The sequence below is a fragment of the Chlamydomonas reinhardtii genome, chromosome 12 (assembly GCF_000002595.2).
Source record: "Chlamydomonas reinhardtii strain CC-503 cw92 mt+ chromosome 12, whole genome shotgun sequence".
Classification (NCBI taxonomy): domain Eukaryota; kingdom Viridiplantae; phylum Chlorophyta; class Chlorophyceae; order Chlamydomonadales; family Chlamydomonadaceae; genus Chlamydomonas; species Chlamydomonas reinhardtii.
Window position 1 is genome coordinate 9,029,718 of NC_057015.1, and position 23,052 is coordinate 9,052,769.

Consider the following 23,052-nt stretch of genomic DNA (forward strand, 5'->3'; position numbering starts at 1 on the left):
AGCACGGAGTATTTGAGCACGGTGATTGAGTAATGGTTTGGCCGGAAGAGAGCCGCCAGGAGTTTACATGCGTCTGGCCTTACACTAATGAGCAAGTGTCTTTCCATGTAATCTTTCATGCGCGAGCAAGCGGCTCCCCATTCCCCTGCACCTTCGGCATACCCACGGGCCGATTAAGCTCTTCTCATCCAACCGCCACGTCCAACCGCTCACAGCATCACCCATCCGAGCGGCAGCCCAAGCACGCCATGGATTCTCCCATGATCTGCGTATAGGTTCAACCACTTGAGGGCAGTACAAGCCAACCACCGCTCCAACCAACTCCTATCACGCGCGGCGCCTAGAACGTCAGCACACAGCGCAGGCACTCGCCGGCGTGCAGCAGCTCAAACGCCTCGTTAATCTGGTCAAACTTCATGTTGTGCGTGACGTACTTGTCCAGCAGCGTCTTGCCCGCCTGGTACTCTTGCACGAGCTCAGGCACCTGTACGTTGCACAAAATTGCAATGCGGCAAGCACGAAGTCATGCAGGGTCAAGTGGCAAGCGGCATGTGTCACAGTTCCCTCACTCGACTTGCGACGTGGAAGATGCACTTGATTATTGCAGGTCGTGGAATGGGCCTACCCCGTTATGTAGCAAAGAGCTCATCTTCGCACCTGCACGCGGCTCTTGTAGCCGCCGAATGCGGTGCCCATCCAGCGGCGGCCGGTCACCAGCTGGAAGGGGCGCGTGCTGATCTCCTGGCCCGCAGCCGCCACACCAATGATGACCGACGTGCCCCAGCCGCGGTGAGCACACTCCAGAGCCGCGCGCATGACGGCAGTGTTGCCGATGCACTCGAACCTGTATGCCATAAACATATCGCACACAGTGTGAACACACACAGGCGCGCTTGTTGTTTCGCTGTGCACACGTGCCGACGTTAATTGCCACGTGCTGCCACTGTCACGCCCAGCCAGCCTTACTCACGTGTAGTCGCAGCCCCACTCTGTCATCTCCACGATAACCTGCTGAATGGGCTTCTCGTGGTCCTTGGGGTTGATGCAGTCGGTGGCACCAAACTCCTTGGCCGCGGGAAACTTGGTCGGGTTGATGTCCACAGCAATGATGCGAGATGCGCCCGCGCGCTTGGCCGCCTCGATCACCGCCAGGCCCACCGCGCCCAGCCCAAACACTGCCACCGTGCTACCGGCCGTGACCTTAGCGGTGTTGAACACCGCGCCCCAGCCGGTGGACACGCCGCAACCCAGCAGGCACACCTTATCCAGCGGCGCGTTCACGTCGATCTTGGCCACCGACTGCTCGTGCACCACCGTGTACTCGCTGAAGGTGGAGGTGCCCATGAAGTGGTAGATGGGCTGTGCACACGCAAAACAAACGAGGCGAGTACCGGTGCCGTATGTGCGAGGCATGTAAGCAAGTTGCGCGCGAAAGGAATGTGACTGGCTCCGACTGGCCCCGACAGCCTTGCCTGAACCAACCGTCACGCTTGTCTAGCACCGCACCTTGCCATCGACGGTGAAGCGAGGCTTGCCGTCTGACTTCATCACGCCCTTGCCTACGCCGCAATGCAGGTGGAGAGCCGCCGCAAGGTACAGGCGCGCGTGGTCATTGCCCTCGGGGTTGTGTCATTTGCACGTTACACTAGGTCGTGTGCGTAACCTGCACGCCCATGCCCCACACCACTTGCCTGTGAAAGCGCGCACCGACACGCACAGGTTGGACTCCGGGTGCTTGCAGAACTTGCACTCGCCGCAGTAAGCCTGGTAGCAGGGGATGACGTGGTCACCTGAGGGAGATGGGGCGGAGGCAACGGCGGGGCCGCTGCACAGTGAGATGGAAACTGGAAGGAGATAGGCCACCACTGCCGTCAGTGCAGCCGTTGTCAGGCTTGACAGTTAGAAGCAGAGTGCGACCTTGATATAGTTACATCCTCTCCTCAACATGTCCTCACCCGGCTTCACGGAGGTGACGCCCTCGCCGACGCTCTCCACAACGCCCGCGGCCTCGTGCCCCAGGATGCAGGGGAACAGGCCTGCAGACAAGAATGACGCAGAGGCCACCGCGTCGGGCGGACAGGCAAACAGGCAACGACGTACCAACGCCGTGTCATAGCAGTAGCACGTCACAGATTGAGTAGGGACTGGCGCTAGAGCAGCGCCCGCCTCGCCACATCAAGCCCTGGTCCCGGACCCCGGTGCAAGCCACTCCCCCGGCAGCTGTCCTATAGCGCCCCAGTAAGTGCGCCCCGCCCGGCGCACGCACCCTCGGGGTCCAGCCCGTCCAGAGTATAGGCATCCTACATATTCACAGGTAATTAGCAAGATTACGACCATTAGATGTCCGGCAGTGTCATGTGCAACGAGGATTCGCACCTACGCGGCTCAGCAATCCTGCCGATGGCTTCTGTCCCGTCTTGCATTTATGCTAAACAAAAAGGTCTGGAGTGAAGGATAACGATCATGAGGTAATAGCCCGGCGATGCTTCTGCAGGTTGTCTTCTGAGTCCGAGGCCATTCGAAACTTCAAGAGCCACACACGGATCTATAGCTGCAAATCACACCCATGGCTGGCACCTGAGACACGCCCATGGGTTTCCAGACCCTACCGTGTGGCACAACGCGGTCGCCTGGGCGCGCCAGGTGGCGGGCGGTGAAGGGCAAGAGGACGCGCACACGGCGAGTGAGAGTTCTGCTTGGGTGGTGAGGCGGATGGAAGCATGCCTGCGGGAGCCTTGCAGTGGTGCGCAGGCAAGCACTGCAAAGAGCCCTTCACCTCCCCGTGCGCCCTGCTCCCTCCTTACCCTCCAACAAAACCTAAGCAGCCCGCCGCATCAGGTCGGCTATGCGCCGTGCCCCATACATGCACACGACTGGTCAGTGGTGGAGCCTACGGTATTCTTGCGCACCTTGATCTGCACGCGCACTTCGCCGGGGCCGGGCGGCGCCACGGTGACCGTGCGCACCTCCAGCGGCTTCTTGGCCTCCCAGGCGATGGCCGCCTTGCACTCAATGGGCTTGCCGATAGTAGACATGTCTGTTCAGTACGCACAACCCTACGTCGGCTACAAACTTTCAGAGAGGGCGTGTCTGTGTTGTGGTCGCACTAACCACCTGGGCTATCCAGAGAGTGAGCTTGTAAATCTGTATATGGGAGTATAATGTATCACTCTGCGCGGGGCAGCGCTCCAAATCCGGTGGAAGTAAGAGTTCCGTGCATTGCTCAGCGGGCCCATTCCCTTGACGCGGGAATGCTTTGCCCCCTGGCCGCTTCGCAGGGGTTCCACTCTGATAAATGTATTGCACATCATATACAATTTTATAATCTGCTGATCCATCCCGAGCGAAGCGTCGTCACGGTTCAAACAGAAGCCCTCAGCGACAAGCCCATTCACCATATAATGACGGCATCCTTATTCGTGGATAGCAATGTGTTGTTATCTAGAGTGATAGGAAGGCGGGCATAAGTGACTGGCTGTTGGGCGCAATTTCAAGTGCCAGCCCCCCCGCGCTTCCGCAGACCCAGCACGATGGCTGAGCCAAATGCGGCATGGATATCATCGGGTCATGCGCAGCTGTGGGAGATTGTGTCCAGTCCCGCGAGGTTAAGCAAGCCCGTAAGTGGCAGTCTAGTCGTCTTCAGCCCTTCGTCACATCGTGCGCCGGCGCATACAATTGGAAGACTGAAGGCTAAGCTGATAACCTCATGCTGCTTCCTGCCTCTAGCAGCGCCACTTCGGGGGTTTTGGCAACATAACGATTGCGACCCTCGGTGACCACCCACATTCGCAGAGAGCTGATGGACGGGAGCGTGAAGTGCAGGTTTTATCAGCGAGCCTCCTGCAGCGAGCGGCCTCGCTGGCAGGGCGCACACCACGCCGCGAGGTGCGCACGGCCCGTCGGGCAGCCTGGGATTGATATGCTCGCGATGTACATAGACTATGTATCTCTCTCTATTATATCATTGTCATCACTACCGGCAGTGCCGCCGTTATTTCTCTTTTTGGCGGTGTCACGAGGGATGTGGACGGATGCCGTTCGCGACATGTGTCGGTTGTCGTCGAAGCCTAAAATGTGGAGCTGCGGTCAGGGAGGACGCCCTGTGCTCTCATTAACCTAACAGCTGGGGAACATTAGCCAAACCAGATAGCCAAAATAACTTGGCTCGTGCTCTGGCCGCTCTGCGCCCACGTTCCTCTCGCGCAGCCGCCTAAGCCGTCGCCCTACAACACCAGAGGAAGAAACAGTGGAGCTGCCACAAGCGTACCCGCCGCTGGGGCGATATCACAGACACCCAAGGTTAGTTGATATGAGTTTAGTAACTGGAACTGGAAGCCCCTGCAAGCGGCCTTTCGACTGCGTCCGACGACTGCGTCCCTAACATTTCCTTTTCCCTATGGTTCAGAGCGTGAAGCCTAAGAAGCCCCCGCAGTCAAGCAAGCCCAGCGAACACAAACCGTGCAACATCGCCCGGGCGGAGCCGTCCCCTGCACGCCATGACGTGCACGCGACGTACACGGTAAGTGGCTCCCTAGCAATTAATGACAAACAGCGCATTTGCATGCAGCGCAAGCTGTTGTGTGCCGGTGCTCATGACGTAACCTTCTCACCTCACTGTAGGGCATCCTTGCGCGCAACCTCCGGCTGCGGGCCATTCTGGACGAACAGAACCAGCGTGGAGCGCGTGATGTGGCGGAGGCGGCATCCAGCGTGACGGAGCAAGTCGGCGCTGACCCAGCGGCCAGCGGCGGCCTTTCGCCTGCGCCAGGCGCACACGTGCACAGCTCTCGTCTTGGTGGCCGCAGGCGGGGCGCGCCGCCCAGCCATCTCACGCTAGTTGCGCGGTCGCTGGTGGACCCCGTGCTGGCGGCAGAGGAGGGCATAGACTCCGCAGGCACAGGCGCCGCGCTGCAAATGGCTTCGTCGGAGGGGGCTGCTTGGGGCGCAGCCGGCGGCGCGGTGTCCGGAGACGACGAAGACGACATTAGCATCGCGGAGCTTGACGCGCGGCTGGCGGCTGGCGGCGTGGTCATGCAGCTGGCCACGACAGCTGTGCCCGCCACGGTCGCTAACGGCCACAGAGTCACGGCTGGGGGCAGTCCTCGGCCCGGCTCCTCGCACACAACGCTGGGCGTCCAGCGCGCCCGGCCGAGCATGGGAGGAGCACGCTGCCAGTCACCGCTTGACCTCAGCCGGGCGGTGCAGGCGGCGTTGGCGACGGCGGCAGCCAACAGGCTCAGCCCAGGTGCCGCGGGCGGAGCGGCGATGCGCTCGCAGCGAAGCCCTGCGCCGCCAGGAGCTGTGGCTGGTGCAGCCCAGCCGCCAGCGTCGACACCTGAGGGGCGTGACGGTGGGCGGGCTGGCTCGGCGCGCACGCCTGGCTCCGGGCCCATGCGGTTCCAGCTGCCAGACCCATGCCCGGTGAAGGATATGAAGGGGGCCGCTCACATGCAGCCCCAAGCGAGGGCACCCGCGGCCGAGGCCACGTTGACATGTCCCGGCTTGCATGGCCAGCAGCCTGCGGCTGCACCTGCGTCGCAGCTCGTCCAGGTTCGCTCCATATCCCGGCTCAACCCAGCACACCCTGCCAATGTGCCGGCAGCTGTCAGCAACCAGCCGCAGCAGGCACCCGTGCCCAAGCCAGTTGTCCCTTGTGCCGAGCTGAGCCCGTCAGCGTTGACGCCAGGGGCTGGAGCGGCTGCAGCAGTCGCGGCGCGCTTGGCGGCGGTGAGCGGTGAGTCGGGCAGCAACACGGCCCAGCGCGTCATCCGGCGCCGCATTGACATGGGTGACGCGGGCCCAGGCTGCCCGCTAGACCACGCTGCAGCAGCAGCTGCCCCCGCCGCCGACGGCCCTGGTGCTGGTAGTGCACGAGGTGTAGCGGCTGCGGCGGCAGTGGCAGCTACGCCCGCCCACGCAAGGCGCGCCACGCCCCTGCTGGAGCCGGCGGCGATGCCAGCGCTGGCGTTGCTGCCGGACACCCCGGACACAACTAGCTCGCTAACCATCGCACAGCTGGCAGCGCGGGCTGATGCTGCTGCGGCGAGGCCAGCATTCCAGCCGTCCACAGCTGGCGGTGCGGTGCCAGGGTCAGCTGCAATGGAGGTAGATGCCCAGCCGGCGGAATCCCGGCCTTCTGCTGCGCCTGCTGTTGGCGTGGTACCGGCGGCTGTGCTGGAGGAGGTGGCAGGCGCTGTTGTGCAGCTGAGCGCAGGCGAGGAGGAGACTGGCGCGGCGTCACCGTCAAGCGGGCAGCTCCAGCAGCCCCTGAGGCAGCCGGCAGCAGCGCCGCTGATTCTGGAGCGGGCGGCGGCTGTGCCTGTCGGCGAGCGACGCGACCGGCTTGCGGCGGGTTCGGGCCTGCCGGCCGGCCGCAGTGCCTGTAGAGGGCGTGGTCGGGGTTGGGGCCGGGGCCGGGGGCGCCAGTCAGACGCAATTGCCGCTACAACCGACGCTGCTGCTGCAGCTGCAGTGACTCCGGCGGCGAAAGCTGTGGCATCGGATGACGGCGACGGCAGTAGTGCTGAGTCCTCGCCCGACGTGCCGATCGGTCAGCTCGTAGCAACTGACCAGGCGGCGAAAGCGCGCCTGCCACCTCTCCAAGGGGCTGCTGCTAACCTGCGCCGGCGCGCTACAGCGGTTGCCGCGGCCGCCGCCATTCGGGAGCAAGCGCGCGCCGAGGCAGCAGGATCGCCCGTGTGTGAAGAGGTGGTCTCGGCAACCGTGGCCGCCGAGTCCCCAGAGCCCTCCCCGGATTTGCCCATTGGCCAGCTAGCGGCGGCAGCGGCGGCTGAGGCCGCGGCCGCTGCCCCGTCAGCGGCGGTCATCCAGGAGGTTGCTATGGCGGGTGCCGGGATGAAAGCCGCATTTGACGCCGCAGCTGATGCCATCGGCGCGAATGCTTTGCGGCTCACGGCAGATGCGGCAACAGCAGCTCATTCCGAGTCGGAACGACAGGACGCGATAGATCCGGATGCACGTACCAGCCGCAAGCGCAAGCAGCGCTCTCCCTCTCCGCTTCTCTCGTCCCCCGCGCCAGCTAGCAATCCCGCCGGGCCGGCTGCCGGGCCGGCATCGCAGCATGGGGGCCAGTCGTTGCACCCACAGCCTGGGCCCGCTTGCGCCTCAACGCCGATGGCCGCGCCAACGCCATCCGCCACGTCACAGCCCGGGACGACACCAACTCCGGCTAGCGGCACAAGTTCAGCCCAGCGTGTGCCCCTGAGTGCCGTGTGGAAGCGGCAGCGGGTGGCACGGCCGCCGCCTCCCGCGGTGCTCTTTGCCAACCAGCGTGGTAGCACGCGGTCGCGGCTTGCACAGCCTACGCTCTCAGCCGCTCCAGCTGCTACCACGGCGGCGGCTGCCCCCGGCGCCGAGGCCGGTGGTGGCACCGCGCCGACTTTCCAGGCAGCGTCGGTGCAGGAGGCCTCGTCTGCGGAGACGCAAGATGGGCAGCGGCCGCGCGAGCAGCCGCAGCAGGAGGAGGCGCATCAGCAGCAAGAGCAGCAAGGAGCAGAGGAGGCGCAACCGGCTGACGCGCTAGAGCGTGTTGCTGAGGCTGGGCCAGTGCCGATGGAGCAGGACGAGGGCGTAGCGCCGACATCCCCACAGCTGGCAGCATGCCCGGGCGAGGCAGCCATCGCCCCCACGGAGGACACCGCAGCAACAGCATCAGCGTTGAATGATTTGCCGCTGCCTGCTCAGCCCAAGGTGCAGCTCGGTGCGCAGTGGAAGCGCGGGCGTGTGCCTACGGCGCCGCCGCCGGCGGTGCTCCTTGCTGGCCGGAGGGGCCCATTCATGCTGCCCTCGCACGCGCATGGTGCTGCCGCCGTGGACCTGCAGCCGCAGCCGCGCGCGTCGCAGGAGCTGCGGCAGGAGCTGCCCCTGCCCGCAGCGCCCGTTTCTCCGGACGGCGTCTGCCAGCTGCTGCTGAAGGCACCGGCGGGTGACGACGGTGTTAAGGGAGCGGACAGCGCCTTCAAGCGTCCGCCGCAGCCCCGCCCGTCGCCAGCGCGACCGCCTCCAGGTGCCGGGCAGCCCAGCATCCTACTCAGCCCGCCGCGGCCTTCGCTTGGAGCTGGCACTCCTGCAGTGCTGGGCAAGCCGCCCCGCAGCCCCGGCGATGTGCGAATGTCACCCTCGCCGCGGTGCGGCGCAGCGGCCGCGTCACCCTCGCCGCCGTCGGCGCGGGCCGCATCGACGCCCTTCAGCAGTGGCGCCGGCCACAGGCTCCGTGACCCCTCGCTGCACCCCGCTGCGGTGACCACCTCGGGCGCGGCCGGCAGCGGGCGCGCGGCGTCGGTATCCCCTCCCCAGCCCATGTGCGCGTCTCCGCACCGCCCGCCTCTCGCGCCTGTGGTTTCGGCGCCGGTGCGATCGCCGCTGGGGCTGCTGAGCCCTGCCCTGGCTGCAATGGTCGCCGCGCCGGCGGCCGCTCCGGCGGCGGAGTGGGCTACGTCCGCGGCCACATGCAGCGCTGCCGCCGCGCCCAACAACAACGGCCTTTGCTTCCTAAGCCAGCCCCTGGCTCCCATTCGCACGCGACCAGTGGGTGTGCAGTCGCCGCCTAGCCGCGCGGGCACGACGGCAGCTGTGGCTGCGGAGGCGGAGGACGACACCACACTCGGCGTCCGGCCGGGTATTGTGAGGGCTGTTGAGGCGCTGCTCGCGATCCCGCGCGTCACAGCGGACGACGATGATGACGAGTCGCCCATGAATGCAGACTCGCCACAAGCACGGCACCAGGAGCAGCAAGGAAACCCTACTGCAGGCTCTACTGACAAGGCTGTTCCTGTTGGCGCCTCTGCTGCTGTGGACACGGCCGCTGCGTCGGATAAAGCATCGGATGAGCCGCCCTCAGAAGGACCTAAGCTCCTGCGCAGCGCCCTGCACGGCGTGCAGCCCTTCTTTTCCGTTCCTGGCGCTGGTGGCTGCGGTGGTGCTGCGGGCGCTGCTTCGTCATCGGCGGCAGCGGCAGCGCCGTCGGGCAGCGGTGCCGCGGAGGGTACAGCGGCCGCTGGTGCAGGAGGTGCCGCCGCTGGTGTCCGCCCCCTGTCATCGTCGCCGTCGTGGCCGCTGGCAGCCAGTGTGACTGGTGGTGCGTCTCTGGTGTGTGATGAGCGGCTGGATGCGGGTGGCGCCCGGGCGGCGGCCTCGCCGCTGTCTGGCGGGGCAGGGGGCTCGGGCAAGGCGGCGTCACCGCTGCCGCCGCGGCCCAAGCCCACCGGCAAACCCCCAACGCCCACCGACAACCGCAGTGCCAGTCCCGTTGGCGGTCGTCCAGGTAGGCCCTGCATGTGTTGCTTGGGATTGTGTACGGTACTCCAGGACATACGGTGATGCGGGTTCAGGAGCTCGTGTACGTGTACATCTGCGGCTGACGTGCATTCTGTAAATACCCTCAACAAACGCGTTTCGTTGCGCTGTGCAGGCGTGCGCCAGCTCCCGGCTGACTCGCCCCTGCCCTCGCTCCGCCCACTCGCGGACGGCTACAGCACCCCACCCTTCGTCACCACACGTCGCGGCTCCGGCTCCGGCGGGCTAGGCGGCGTGGGCGGCCGCACCGCCTCGGGCGGCTGGCAGCGCTCCTCCCACGGCGCAGGCGCAGGCCTGTCGTACCCCAATCACCAGTACGACAGCATGATTGAGGACGTGGTGCAGCAGATCCTCAATGAGGCCAGCCCCGAGTCGCTATCGCCTCTGGAGCTGGGTCCCGCGGCCGGTGCGGCGGGTACGGCAGGGTCAGCTGCAGCGGCCGCTGATGCCGCCGCAGCTGCCGGGAGCACCGCGCCTGCGGCGCTGGCGGTGTCGCGGGACGGCGTCACTGGCGTGCAAACGGCCCAGTCAGCCTCCGCTTCGGCAGCTGTGGCGGCGGAGGACGGCAAGGTGGTGTGCGGCCATGATGAGAATGTCCCGCTCGTCGTGAACAGCGCTGTGCTGCAGCCGGTGCCTCCCACCGTCACCGATGCAGCCGCGCCCAACGCCGCCCAGCAGCAGGAGCCGCTGCCCTTCAGCCCGCCGGCCCGCCGCCGGTCCATCTACTTGCCGCCCTCCTCCGGCAAGCGCCGCCGCGCTGACGAGCACGAGCCGCTGGCAGCTGCCATTGCCTCTGAGGAGGAGCAGCCCGGACCCTTGATGGCAGCAGCCGCGGCGGCCTCGGACGCGACCGTGGCCGCTGCCGGGAACGCCGTGACTGCAGCGGCGTTACGCGATGACGGCGGCCTCGCTGCCACCGCACCGGGCAGATCGCTGCAGGGGCAGGCCAGCGGCGCCGCCGACGAAGTCTCGTCGTCGCCAGAGGGTCCGCGGTCCTCGCCCAGCTCGCGCCGCAGACCGCGTAAAGCCGCCCGCGTGGACGGCGGCTGCAACAGCGCCGCCGCCGCAGCGGTGGTGGCGGCCGCCGCCAAGGCGGCGGCGGCGGCGTCCAACCGTAACCTGGACGAGCTGTCGAATCTCGGGTCCGAAGACTCGGATTCGGACGCAGAAGTCGACAGGATCATGAACGCGGCTATGGCCAGTGCGGAGCAGGCGGCAGGCGCCGGGACTGGTGCCGCGGGCTCCCACGGCCCGGCGGCGCAGCATCGCGGTACCGGGCCCATTCGTGGCATGACGGCAGTACGGGCTGCCGGCCCGCAGTCATTGTTCTCTTGGAGTGGCGGCGCGGTGCGGCAAAACGCCAGCAGCTGGGCGCGTCCCGGTCTTTCATGGGCTCGCAATTCTGGTGAGGGTGCGGCGTACATGACAGGCATGTTGGCCGAGCGTACAGGCTGCGATGCCCCTGTGTGCATACCCATTCTCACCCCTACAAATTGTGTCGCAACAGGTGGCCCAGGACGCTCCTCTCCACAAGTGCGCCCTGGCGTGCCGGCACCCGCGTCCACGCGGCCTGCTGGCAGTCCGGCTGGCAGCGGCGGCGTGGTCGCTCCCGGCGGCCCTGCCGGCCTGCCGCTGCACGACCCCGACGACCTGATGGACGTCCCCAGGATCACCAACACGCCGCGCGGCAGCGGCAAAGGCCGCGGCTACCTGGTGCGTTACCGTGCGGGAGAGGAGCGCACTTCAGCGTGTTCGGGCTTGCACAGCGCATGCTGTACTCCCGAAGATGCCTGGCCCTGTCAGGCCGTTGTAGCTCGCTACTCACCGGCTGCATGCCTTTCCTTTTGCGTTCACTACGCGCGCAGAGCACTGCCGCTGCCAACGCCGAGGCTGTTGGCATGGGCCGGCCCACGCTGGAGCAGGAGTACCGCGAGGCGCTCATCAACGCGCGCCTGGCGCAGGCCTGGGCGGCGGGCGAGCGCTGGGCGCGTTGCGACCTGGCGGGCCTCCCCGCCGACGTCAGCAAGCGCGGCATGACTGAGCGCATGGCCATGTGAGCGCGATGGGTGGTGGCGCAGGCAAATGGTACCTGTGGGAAGAGCGGAAGCAGCGGGCATGTCCTTGTCCTTGTTGCCCCATCTTTGCATGATGCAGCTGTGCGTTGTGACTTGTGAATCTAACCGTGTGCCATTTATATGCGGCAACATGCGCAGGCTGGATGCGGCCTGCAACAAGCTCAACTGCTACCGTGGCGTGGGGGGCGCAACCAAGATTGTGCGCAAGGTGGAGGAGGAGTGGCAGCACCTGCGCGGCATCCGCGTGGCGGCCGCAGCGCGCGCCACGCCGCGCAGTGCCACGCCGGGCGCCACGCCGCCTCCGGCGCACCAGGGCGGAGTTGGCTCAGGCGCAGCGTACCCCGGCGGCCTCCCGTCCACGCCCATGCCGTTTGCGGCGCACGCCCACGCGGCGGAGATGGGTGCGGCGGCGGCGGCCGCTGCGGCAGCAGCTGCCGCGGCACTGTCAGCGGCGGCACCTGCAGCAGCCAGTGATGCCGCGGAGGCATCACAGCAGCCCAGCGCTTGCGTCAGTGACGCTGCGCACGTCGATAGGAAGGAGGCCGTTGCAGCAGTGCCGGCGGCTCAGCCTGGCCATACGGCACCGCACGTCACGCCGCACCGCAACAGCGTGCTGGCCAACATCGTGGCTGCACACGCAAGCAGCCACCGCGGCTCGCCGCCGCCGCCGCTGCACGTGCTGCACGCGCCGCAGACTCACAAGTCCCACCTGCACCACATGCACCAGCCCCATGAGCCAGCCGGCCCCGGACTCGCGGCACCCACAGTCAGCGCGGCCGCTGCACCTGCAGCGGGTACGTCGACCTCAGATGCTGCCACTGCGCCGGCTGGCGAGATGGGCTTTGGCACGCCGCTGCCAGCTCGCACCGGTGCAGGCGGCGGCCAGGTCACACCGCCGCCGGTATCCCTGGGGGGCGCCGGTGGCGACGCTGCTTTGCAGGCCAGCGTTGGCGTGCTGGGCGTGCGGCCCGGCGGTGGGCTGCTACTGACCCCGCCCTCGAGCATTCTCAAGGGCTCGGTAGCAGCAGCTGCTGCTGCCGCGGCTGCGGCGACTGCGGCTGCGGCTCTGGGCGGAGCTGGTGCGTCCGCCACGCCGGCGCCGATTCCTACAACGGGCAAGAAGGCGGTCAAGTTTGCGGCGGTGCTGGAGCTGGGACCTCAGTCGGGCTACCGACACGGTGAGGCGCCCACGTCGGCAGGTGCAGCCGGGTGGGCTGAGGTGGCAGCGGCGGCTGGGGGGAAGGAGGAGGCCCAGTCGGCGGCTGACAACGCCATGTTTGTGGATGCCCACGTACCCGTGGACCTGAGCGCTGCCCACGATAGCGGCTGCAGCAGCAGCAGCATGGAGGCCGAACCAGTTTCCCAGTAGTGGCGGCATATGTGCTGCCCTGAGGCATATGCGAAGCTCGTGCAGAAAACAGGAAGGCAGGCAGAAGTAAAAGAGCACATAAAAGTGCTTGTGCACTGACAGGGTAGGCTAGATGCAGGCTGCAGATGGCGACCAAGCCAAGCCAACGCAGGAACGATTATACACTTATCCTGCCTGGCCAGTATCATCATTCATGTCATCATGTGTGTAAAGAATGGTTTGTCGGTGAAGCTGGGTACCGTAATCTATGTTTAGGGAAGTTGCAGGTGCTGTGAGGCCATTTTCCAGGAGAGTTTGCTTGTCCGGGAGATGAGGTACTTCGCAACCTTCGGCTGCAGGCATGTACCACACGTGGCGTGGTTACAGCCCACTTTCCCCTGAGAAGGGTGGCCCTTTCTTGTCATGGAGAGTATAGCCAAGCATAGCCTGGGCATTCAGGAATGGGTTCAGGACGGCAAGGAAAGCGCCACTAGGTGGCGTGCGCATAGCGAAAGCTGGTTACGTCATGGCGTGCTAGGACAACAGGTATAGCAACGTGTTGATGGCCACTGGCCATCACCGTCCAAGAGCAGTTTGAAGGTAGTAGAAGTTGTTTCGAGAGCTTGGCAGTCTAAGGTAGCCGAGTTATGAGGGGCGTCTGCCAACTAACACTTGACGGCATGCAGCATTTGACATGCACTGGTGTAGACACTAGGCGCCTAAAAACATGGCGGGGAATGCATTGTGTGTGCCAGGGGAGGACGCGTGGGGAGGACGTGATTTGGATCAGACCGCACGAGACGTGTGATGGGACTCAGTAAGGAGCAAGATTGTGGATTCCCTGGTACACGCATGGAGTAGTTCACAGTAAGCCCTGTCGTGCCCAGCGCGTGGGTGAAGCGTGGTCCCGCCAGGATAGGAGATTTGCCGCGATGGGCGATACCGTGATCAACTGAAATTCTAACCGCCATGTGCGCGTCAGACGGCCTGCAGTTGTCAACGCACGTCGTAAGCCCGCGTACTTTGCTTCAGCCTTCACTATCAGCACTGCATGCTCTGGTGAAAAACATGTCTAACGGGCACCAGCCTGTGTGTGTCATTTAATCAGGCAACGGCTCCGGAGTCGTTGTAGGCAGAAATGGCGTCCAAACGCTAACGAGCATAATGCATACTCACATGCTCGATAATCTGTATTGCTCAAAAGCCATGCGCAAATGAGTAAATGATAGTGCCGCTTGCAGCTGTGGGCACAGCATGGCGACGAGGAATGCTCACGCTGCCTATGGCACCGGTGAAAAGCTGATGGCACTCGCTGTGCTCGCTCTGCTCAGCGTGTGGAGCGGGCGAGCAAGCGAAGGTGAGCCCACTTTTCGCGCTTGGTCCAGTGCAGAATCACAGACACAGCTGAGCGAAAAGTAGAACTGGCTGCAACACAATGCCATTCAATTCATCGCAGCATTGAAGAGAGGCGAATTTGTTGTGAAGCGGGGAGTGTTTTGTTCGCCAGCTTTTGCCTTGCCAGCCGCTGTCCCACACGTCGATGGCGTGCACAAGCTCATACAACTGCTACCATTGTGGGCTGCCCTAAGTCCAGTCGGGCCGCTCCCGACCGCCCAACCCGGGCTGCTGCCCCCACTCGCCCTTCCAACCCAGGCGTGCAACTGTCAGAGCTGGACGGACTCGCTATCCAGGTGGACAGGTCGCCTTGTGTCTCATTCCAGGTGGGTCAGGAAATTGCATACGACCTGGGCTACGCCTGCGCCCGAACTGGACGAAATGCGCCGCGTACCCCGCCGCGTTACGCGCTCGACAGCCGCTGCTGCGTTATCCTTGCTGCCCTGCCCCCAGCCCGGGCAGGTAACCTCATGGCTGAGAGCGCTGTTTCCCCTGCCCTGCATGAGGCGCGTAGGCTGAAGACGTGGCAATGCTCACCTCTGGCACTGGAGAGCTGCTGGGTTTGGTCACGGTGCGCTCGGGCGCAGCCCCCAGCGCTCCGTTGCGGCGCAGCGGTGTCACCTTGATGCGGCTCGACATACGGCTGCTGCCGCACCCACGTCGAGTGCCACCGCTCAGCCACACCGGAGCCCAGGCACCGCCACTGGAGCCCGAAAACGGCATCTTTTTTGCCCGGCCGGCGCCCATGGCGCCTGTGGCACGCGCCCGCCCTGACCCCGGCCGGCGCCACAGCGGGCGGGAGGCGCACGCCAGCCGCCAGCTACAGGGCACCGACCACCAGGGGAATGGGGACGCGGAGGCAACAGGACCCGGCGGTGGAGCAATCGGGGGAGGGGGCCTGCTTGACGCGTCGTCAGATGCAGGCGCTGCGGCTGCGGTGTCGGCCGGGGTGTCGGATGTGGGTGGCCGAACCGGCAATGACACACACCCGGTGAGTAGGCTCCTGGGACTCGAGCTCTTAGGCGTGGTGCCTTGACGTACAGTTGTCATGCGATCTGAGATGTCACAGCTTAAGCTTGCTGGGCGCGCAACGGGCCTTTCGTGCCCATTGAGCACACACGCGGACGAAGTGAGGCAGGCGTGTTTTACCCTGTATGCGCCTCCACCGCCTGACAGGTTGCCAACATAATGGTGTCGCTGTCGCGCCGGGTGCCAGACGCCTGTCCCTCCCGCGTGCCGGCGCTGCGCGCCGCTGCAGCAGTAGACTGCAGCGACCTGGGTGCTGCCGGCGAGGAGACGCAGGCGCATGCCGATGGCGGCAGCGCAGGCGGCCGCCACGCGGTAGTCGTGCGGCGGGCGTCCATGCTGGTGGAGGTACCGACCTCCCTCTTCCGCTGCGCCTCTGATGATACGGAGCAGGTGCGGGTGCTTCATTCCGTGCCTGTGACGTCATGATTAGTTGCTGTGCAGAGGGACCAGGCAGAAAAGACGGCTCCTCTCTGCCTCAGGGCAGGCTGCTTAATGCCAATGCTCACTGCTAGTGCGCTGACAATGCCCTTTCCATTGCGCACAGACCTCGCGCTCGTTCTTTGTTCAGCTGCGCGTCGACGTGTCACGCCAGAAGGTGTGGAGGGGACGAGACGCAGAAGTTGTGCGGCCCCCAGGTTTGCATGCATGTGTTATGTGGTCATGCCATGAACTTTCCTATCACACCACCATCCCGACCGACGTTTGCCGCCTGCAATGCCTTTGTCATTTCCATCGCCGCCCCGCTGCACACAGGAGTGCGGCGCGGACGACTCGGAGGCCGTTTACGCGGGCGAGGCAGCCAACGAGATCTCGCCCGGCTGCTCCTACCTAATTGTCACTGGCGAGTGCAAGCCCGACTCCTGCCCGCCACCGCCACCGCCTCCGGCGCCCGAGCAGGTGCAGCTGCAGCTTCTGTCCCAGCAGCACCATCAGACGCTGCAGACCGCAGACCCATTGGAGCCGGGGCAGCAGCAGCAGGCCGCGGAAGCGCGGCAGCTGCTCAGCATAGCGGCGGCGGTGGCAGCAGACACTGCTGCTGCTGTTGAGGCCGAAGCGAGCGCCGGAATTGCAGCCGCGACTGCTGTTGAGCCACACAGGCACCGAGCGGTTTCGGACCTGGCGCAAGAGGTGGTGCCGGCCGACGGCGACGCAATCGGCGTCGGCAGCGGCGTCGTCGAAGTTGTCGGAGGCAGCGGCGGTGCAGGTCAGAAAGGAGCCCGGGCAGCTCGGCGCAAGCCGGGCGAAGGCAGCGCGGGCCTGCTTGCAGTGGTTTTACACGGCCACGGGCCGGCCCTTGATGAGGTGACCGCAACCGCTGGTGGTGCCGCAACCAGGCTTGAGGCTGGCACGGAGGCGACAATGGACGCTGCTGCGCCGCGCGAGCTACGGGCGCGCCTAGGCGTCACCAATCCAGGTGCAGCCGCACTGCTTGCTTCAAAACTTCAGGCAGGCGGCAGCGCTAGTAGTCGAACAAACGGGGATGGCAGCATGCCACCATCAATTGTAGGGCCGTCTGGGCACGGTGGCGACAAGGCTTGGGCCGACCCAGCAGCAGACGCACGGCGCCTGCAGCAGCATGCCCCGGGCTGCATCGGCGCCGAGTGCCCCCCGGCCACCCGCCGCCGGTGGCTAATGTATGCTGTCGGTGGTGTGATTGGGACCACAGCCCTGGCAGCCGTGATAGCGGCATTTCTGATGCGGTCAAGGACAAGGGCTGCAGCCGCAGTTGCAGCCGCCGCTGCGGCGGCGGCGGAGGAATTGGCATCGATGGCGGCTGCGGCTGCCGTAGCCAAGATGGCAGCCGCAGCCGCATCTGCATCTATGGAGGCGGCTATGGTTGATCCGGCGGCTGCACCATTACCCGCGCTGCAAATCCCGGCAGCTGTAATGGAGATGGACGGTAAAGCCGCCAGCCCTCGCCCAACCTCGCCCACCACGTTTGACAGAAGCGGCAGCATCGCAGGCGCGAGCCCCGCCATTGTGGGCAGCTGCACGGCCGCAAGTGGGGACCTGTACCGGCCTAGTTGGGATGGCAGGATGAGCAGCAGCGGCAGCGGGGCCGTGGGATACGCCCAGCTGGTACTGGGCCGCTCAGGTAGCTATAGCAGCACGACCGCCTGCGCTGGGGCGTTGCCGCCAGTGCCTTACGACCGCTCCGGAAGCAGCAACAGCGCGACTGCAGCGGCGTTCCCGGCACCTTACGACCGTTCCGGAAGTAGCAACAGCACGACAGCTGCAGCGGCAGCAGCCACACCGTACAACCGCACCGGCAGCAGTACCAGCACCAATGGCGTCGGGGCGATGCCTATCGTGGTCATCAGCCGTGGTGGTGGCGGTGACACGGTGACCGCCACGTCCTCGCCCACGCCCGCTTCCTACGTGCCGCACTCCATGCATGCCAGCTTCTCCAGCAGTACTGCGAATATATACAGCCCCCGTCGCAGCCGCTGGCTGCCACCCCAGGGCACAGCCGCCGCTGCAGCCGCTGGGGCTGTTGCGGCTGCTGGCGCCGTGGCCCCTAGGGGGTCGCCGTCACACTTCATGTCGCAGTCGTTCACGCACGGCCATGCCGCGCCGCCGCAGCACATAGCGGCAGCGGGCGTACTCCACACCAGGCCGCAGCTGCCGCCCTCCTCACCCGCGTACGCGCCCGGTACTGACACGCACGCGCACACGCCGCCGCGGTCAGCTCGGGTTGGGCAGCAGCAATATGTCGGCGGCGGCGGCGGCGACGCAGTGGCAGGAGCTGCTGGGGCTAGCGATAGTGGTGCTGCCGCTCCTGGCCCTCACAGCAACGTCGCTGTGGGCATCGACATCGATGCTGGCGGCGGCTCAGCCGCCGCCACAGGCCCGCCGCTGCGCACCTCGTCTACGGGCCGCCTGGCCACCATCTTTAGCAACAGCGATGAGTCGCTGCCGGTGCTGCCTGCTGAGCTGGTCGCGGCCATGCGGCAGCAGGTTTACGAGCGACAGGACGTGTATGAGCACCAGCAACAGCAACAGCAACAGCAACAGGAGCAGCAGGCTCAGCAGCAAGGCCTGGTCGCACCCCTAGGGCTGCAGCCCCTTCGCAAATTGCGAGACGGCAGTGAGCCGCAATCAGGCTCCACCGGCCCAGGCCAGGAGCCGCCGGCGGCGCCGCGCCAGGCCTCGTCCTCCGCTGCCATTTCCCCGTCCTGGGCGGTGGGCGGGGCCGGCAGCGGCATCACGCCCCGTATGGAGGCCCGGGGCCGCAACGGCAGCGGCTCTGCACCCGTAGAGCCGTACGTTCTTGCAGACAAGCACCGGCAGCAGCACCATGATGCGCTGGGCTCGGCCGCCTCCACCTGCAGCCGCTACTCAGTCTCCGCGCTGCAGTCGCGCCAGCACACAGAACCCGGCGGAGCAACCAGCGAGCCCGGCAGCGCGCCTGAAGCGGCGCCCGCACCCGGCAGCGCAGTCTTTTGGGTTGCTGGCGAGAACCTCAAGCAGCCCCGGAAGCTTCCAACCGCAGCACCTCTCTCGCCCAACTTCCAACAGTACGGCGCGCCAGGCGCCGGCGCCGGCAGCAGGACCCACCTAACCGCAACGGCTTCTGCCACGGCGTCGCCGCTGCGGCCGCCAGGCTCGTTTGCACGTGGTTCCATGCACACGACTCGGCCCAGCGTGCCTGCGTCGCCAGCTCAGCAGCCGCAGGCCCACCGCCCGCCCGAGTCGCTTCTGGCGCAGCTGCAGCCACTGGGCTCGCCGGTCACACCGCCCTCCGTGGCCACACGTGACGCCAAACAGCGCCTGCTGCACCAGCAGCAGCGCCAGGTGGAGCCCGGCGCGAAGCGGGTTGGCGGCGCATTGCTGGGTGTCTTTGACGGCGCCGTGGTGACTAAGATCACAGGGCAAGATGCTGCACACGCGCCGACGCACGGCACTCCTCCTCATTCGAAGGTATTCGTGGGTAACCAGCTTCACGCATCCAAGTTGGACTGCGAAGCGGTGGACAGCAAGGCAGCTTTCGCAGCGGCCGCGACTGCGGCTGCAACTACGGCGGCCTTGGGCATGCGTGGCGCGCTGTCGCCGCTGCACCGGCACGAGGTGCTGGATGAAGCGCTGCTTCCCGCGTCGGGGCCGGCCACTGCGCAGCATGAGAACCTGCACCTGGGCAATGACGACGAGGACGACGGCGCGGGTATGGGTGGGGACTGCATGGGTGAAGACGGCGATGAGGGCTTTGTGACCGCAGCGCTGTACGCCGGGCAGCCGCTCTCCGCAACCGGCTCCCAGTCTGGGGGCGTGCCAGGCCTCACGCTCCGCGCCAGCAGCATCAGCACCAACCTGGCCGCCGCCGCCGCAGTCGCGGCGGCGCTGCAGCAACAGTCGCAGTCGCTGGTGGACTGGCCGGGTCCGGGGCGAGCAGCTGGAGCGACTGAGGAAGGAGCGGCAAGCTCGGCGTCAGTAGCGATGGGCCAGGCGAGGTGGTCGCAGTCTACGGTCCCTGGCGGCGCACCGCTGGCGAGCCAGGGCAGCATCAGCTTTGGCGGCGGCGTGGCGATATCGCTGCAACCTACAATGCAGCAAGACCGCAATGGCCGTATGGCGGAGCGCCAGCTTCAGCCACAGCGCCCCCAACACTCCAGCGCACACGGCGAGTACGGCATGCCGCACGGGGCCGTCACGCATGGGAAATCCTTTCACCGGCTGATGGGCGGAGGCGTGGTGGGCAGCAGCCCGACCACTCTGGATGGCGGTGTTGACCCGCAACGGCCTGGCACCCGATTGGCGTCATTCACTCACACGACCGGCGGCGCTGCTGCTGCTGTCGCTGCGTCGCGAATGGGCGTCGTTACCACCACTGCGGTGGCGACGACTGCCTCCGCCTCCTCTACGCCACCCGTGTACACACGCACAAGCGCAGCTGGATCGGGGCCGGGGGCCGGAGGCTGGAGGGGCTGGGGTGGCGTGGGCTCGGGCACGCCGCCGCTACTACAGCCGCGCAGCGGCGCGCAGTCGGCGGCTGCTACAGCCCCGACCTCGCCGTATACGCTGATTGGCGTAACAGCAGCATACGTGCCAGGCGTGACGTGTACACTCCCTGCCCCCTCCTCCGACGGCTCGCCTGCTCGGGACGTGTGCTAAAACGTTGGACGGGTGGATGAGGCCCCAAGATGCAACCATTGCCACAGGAAGTTGAGAAATTTCAACCATATGTCGTACATTTACTAGAACTTGGCGCTGAAACTTGCGTCATATGTAGCAGGGTCACATAGCATCTAGCAAGTAGCATAGTTGTAGCCAGGCAACAAATTAACAGGATTCTCAGTTTGCCAGCAGCATTTCAGGTAGTAGGAGAACAACGTCATGCTCATTTTCCGTGCAATGTTCTTGTATCGTTACGTTTGCGACGTTACAAGAGGGGACAATCTGAGCTGTCAGAGCGGTCTGTTCAGCGCTAGCCCTCTTGCATCCTTCCAGTTGTCGTCTGCCCTGAAGGTAGACCAAACACATTGTTGCTTCGCGTGGGAACGCCGAACGTGGCGAGTGCGAGAGTGCCTCGGATGCCCCCGTGAGTCCGCTGGCGAGGTGGGGCTGTAATAATGTTGCGGGTGCGTCGGCACAAAGACTAGCGGACCAGTTCCTTGCGCGTGTGAGCTTGAGGCCAGTATTGGTGCCACCCAACGCAAAAGGAAAGGAACTGCAGACATACAGGAACGACCCTGTGCCCGCCTTGCCCTCACACGGGGGGTGCAGCGTTGGTTGCGGCGGCATCTGGGGCAGCAGCTATCAAGGCCCCCATTCCCGCAGTAGCAGTGGAGCCTCTGCGCAATCACGCCAGGATCAGCGGTACTGCGGTAGACCCAGAAGCACGAGGAGCGAGCAGGTAGGCACAAGAGGAGGCCGGCAGGCTGTTCGACGTGTCAAACGACGTCGTGTCGCACAGAGCAGACATGTCCAGGTGAGAGTGGGTGCAGGACAATTAAAACTACCCCGCATGTCCTTATTCGTGTTCCACTAATGCTTGCACGGTTACCCAACCGCATGCATGCACAGCTTCGCTGTGGCGCTGTGGGTGATGCTAACTGGACAACAGCCCTGGAAGGTGGGTCGGCAGTTGGCTAGCACAGCATTTGTACGCAAATTTGTATGGAGGTTGGGGTGCGCTCGAGCTGCCGCCTGCATCCGCTTCCAACCGACCGTGAACCCACTGACTACGCCACAACTCCAATTGGCGCATACACATCAGGACTGGAGCATGGTCGCCATCACCTACAACATTACCCGTGGAGCTCGGCTTCCCCTGGACGGGGTGGACCTGCAGCGCTGCCCACCAAAGTTGAAGCGGTTGATCACGGCCTGCTGGGAGGCCGATCCGCTGCGCCAGCCCGCAGTGAGTATGGGGTGTACCTAGACAGGCAGTCGGGGGTGTCGCAGTTGGGGTTGCCGGTGTGAAAGTGGGCGGCTTCGCCCGCCTCACACGCCTAGCACACTCAAGCCCCGGATGGGCTAACAGCCTGACACACTGGCCCCAACATACCGCTCAATTGCATCACACCCGCAGGCCGCGGAGGCGCTAAAAGAGCTGCTGCTCGTTCACGAGCAGGTCGGTGTGGGGGCGCGCGCGAACGCATGTACCGGTGTGTGCTGCATGATCACGTTTGGATACCGGTAAATGGTTGTGTCTAGCCGCTGTGGCACCGAGCAGTGCACTCCTTTTCCAGCCGAATGGGTAGGTAGTGGTAAATGGACGACGGCGTGTGGTAGGTGACCATCAACGCTACTGTTCCACCCATATATGTGGGGCCCTTGTAATCCGCATCTATATGTGTACATTTTCGGCCTGCAGGTCGCAATGGGTGCACGGGGCGCTGCCGTGTCATGCCTCGGCGTAGCCAGCGCCCCACTTCTTGCCCCTGTGTCGGCGTCTTCGGCTGCTCCGGCCATAGTGGCTGCTGCTGAGGCGGAGGCGGCGAACCCCGTCGGGGTGTTGTGGAGGTTGCTTGCGTGGGCCCACGATCGTTTGATTACACCACCTGAGACGTTTCCGTCTGATTCCTTGCACCCCGGGCTGCATATGTCCAAATACAAGCACTGGATGGGGCTCAGTTTTGAGCGAGCGGCGCCACCCATGCACCCACCCCACGCCCACTGTTTTATCCCTTTTGAAGCACACAGATGCCTTATGAGGTTTCGGCTTTGCTGTTGGCCGATTGCAGCTAATAGAGACCACCATTTACCTAGAAATGCCAGGCTTTGCCCCCTCTGCAACAAAGGAGTAGAGGATGAACGGCATGTTTTACTTGAGTGTGAAGCGTACACGTGTGTCAGATCAACGTACGGTATCAGCTCTGATTCAATGAAGCGGGTTATGCAAGGTGCTGACCAATTTAAGTTGGCTTGCTGCGTACGTGATATTTGGTCTAAGCGCTGTCTTTTGATTAGGCAGCACCACGACGGTGCACACGGTGTGCAAGACGCAACTAAAAATCCAGTTCCAGGAGACGAGGGGCCCTTGCGGCTCGGTTAGTCTCGTTGCAGGTATTAGGAATGCACACTTCCCATCCTGTAACACACACACACACACACACTGCTTGCGTGCAGCAGCCACAAGCCTGCGCACAGATTTCGTCACGAGCCAATGCGCTTGCGCTGATTGATTTTATGTTGTACTGTGCGTGCATGGGTTTCAAGTTTGGATTTGATGCTCACAAAAGTGTGCAACTCGGCCTGGATCCAGAGTCGCGCTGCATGGGACCCGGCCAAAAGGTGTTCGGACCCCTCCCAAGAAGCTCCCGGCCATTCATTTGCCTCCCCTGCCTGAATGTGCTGCGCCTGCCAGGGAGCTGCATATACTGCGTGTGCTGCAGGTGTGCTGTTGACGTAGGCCCTGGTGGCTCACTAGCCAATAGGCTCAGTGACGAA

The 23,052-nt window shown here is 64.8% G+C and overlaps 4 protein-coding genes across 6 annotated transcripts; 3 read left to right on the forward strand and 1 right to left on the reverse strand.

Annotated features, from left to right (window-relative positions):
- Window positions 1-51: 51 nt before the first annotated feature.
- On the reverse strand, window positions 52-3,157 carry CHLRE_12g543350v5 (uncharacterized protein). 3 transcript variants are annotated; one of them, XM_043068809.1, is made up of 9 exons: window positions 2,910-3,157; window positions 2,610-2,630; window positions 2,267-2,300; window positions 1,956-2,036; window positions 1,692-1,790; window positions 1,507-1,559; window positions 971-1,359; window positions 658-844; window positions 52-484 (listed from the first exon to the last, which is right to left on the reverse strand). In XM_043068809.1, the coding sequence occupies exons 1-9, from the start codon at window positions 3,033-3,035 to the stop codon at window positions 341-343; spliced, it is 1,134 nt and encodes a 377-aa protein (XP_042919158.1). In that variant the 5' UTR covers window positions 3,036-3,157; the 3' UTR covers window positions 52-340. The 3 variants fall into 3 exon arrangements, with proteins under 3 accessions (XP_042919158.1, XP_042919157.1, XP_042919156.1); XM_043068808.1 differs by having other exon boundaries at window positions 2,895-3,148; XM_043068810.1 differs by lacking the exon at window positions 2,610-2,630 and having other exon boundaries at window positions 2,895-3,148.
- Window positions 3,158-3,338: 181 nt separating this feature from the next.
- Window positions 3,339-13,720, forward strand: CHLRE_12g543300v5 (uncharacterized protein). The gene is made up of 9 exons (XM_043068802.1): window positions 3,339-3,617; window positions 3,793-3,885; window positions 4,207-4,299; window positions 4,406-4,519; window positions 4,621-9,283; window positions 9,431-10,720; window positions 10,823-11,028; window positions 11,181-11,368; window positions 11,529-13,720. Exons 5-9 carry the CDS (start codon window positions 4,915-4,917, stop codon window positions 12,757-12,759), a joined length of 7,284 nt encoding a protein of 2,427 aa, XP_042919159.1. The 5' UTR covers window positions 3,339-3,617; window positions 3,793-3,885; window positions 4,207-4,299; window positions 4,406-4,519; window positions 4,621-4,914; the 3' UTR covers window positions 12,760-13,720.
- An 88-nt stretch (window positions 13,721-13,808) lies between these two features.
- CHLRE_12g543301v5 (uncharacterized protein) lies at window positions 13,809-20,739 on the forward strand. The gene is made up of 6 exons (XM_043068803.1): window positions 13,809-14,095; window positions 14,392-14,459; window positions 14,648-15,124; window positions 15,310-15,552; window positions 15,707-15,757; window positions 15,916-20,739. The coding sequence occupies exons 1-6, from the start codon at window positions 14,041-14,043 to the stop codon at window positions 20,269-20,271; spliced, it is 5,250 nt and encodes a 1,749-aa protein (XP_042919160.1). The 5' UTR covers window positions 13,809-14,040; the 3' UTR covers window positions 20,272-20,739.
- A 79-nt stretch (window positions 20,740-20,818) lies between these two features.
- On the forward strand, window positions 20,819-22,711 carry CHLRE_12g543302v5 (uncharacterized protein). The gene is made up of 6 exons (XM_043068804.1): window positions 20,819-21,088; window positions 21,184-21,232; window positions 21,377-21,520; window positions 21,692-21,733; window positions 21,977-22,114; window positions 22,347-22,711. Exons 1-6 carry the CDS (start codon window positions 21,081-21,083, stop codon window positions 22,407-22,409), a joined length of 444 nt encoding a protein of 147 aa, XP_042919161.1. The 5' UTR covers window positions 20,819-21,080; the 3' UTR covers window positions 22,410-22,711.
- The last annotated feature ends 341 nt before the right edge of the window (window positions 22,712-23,052 follow it).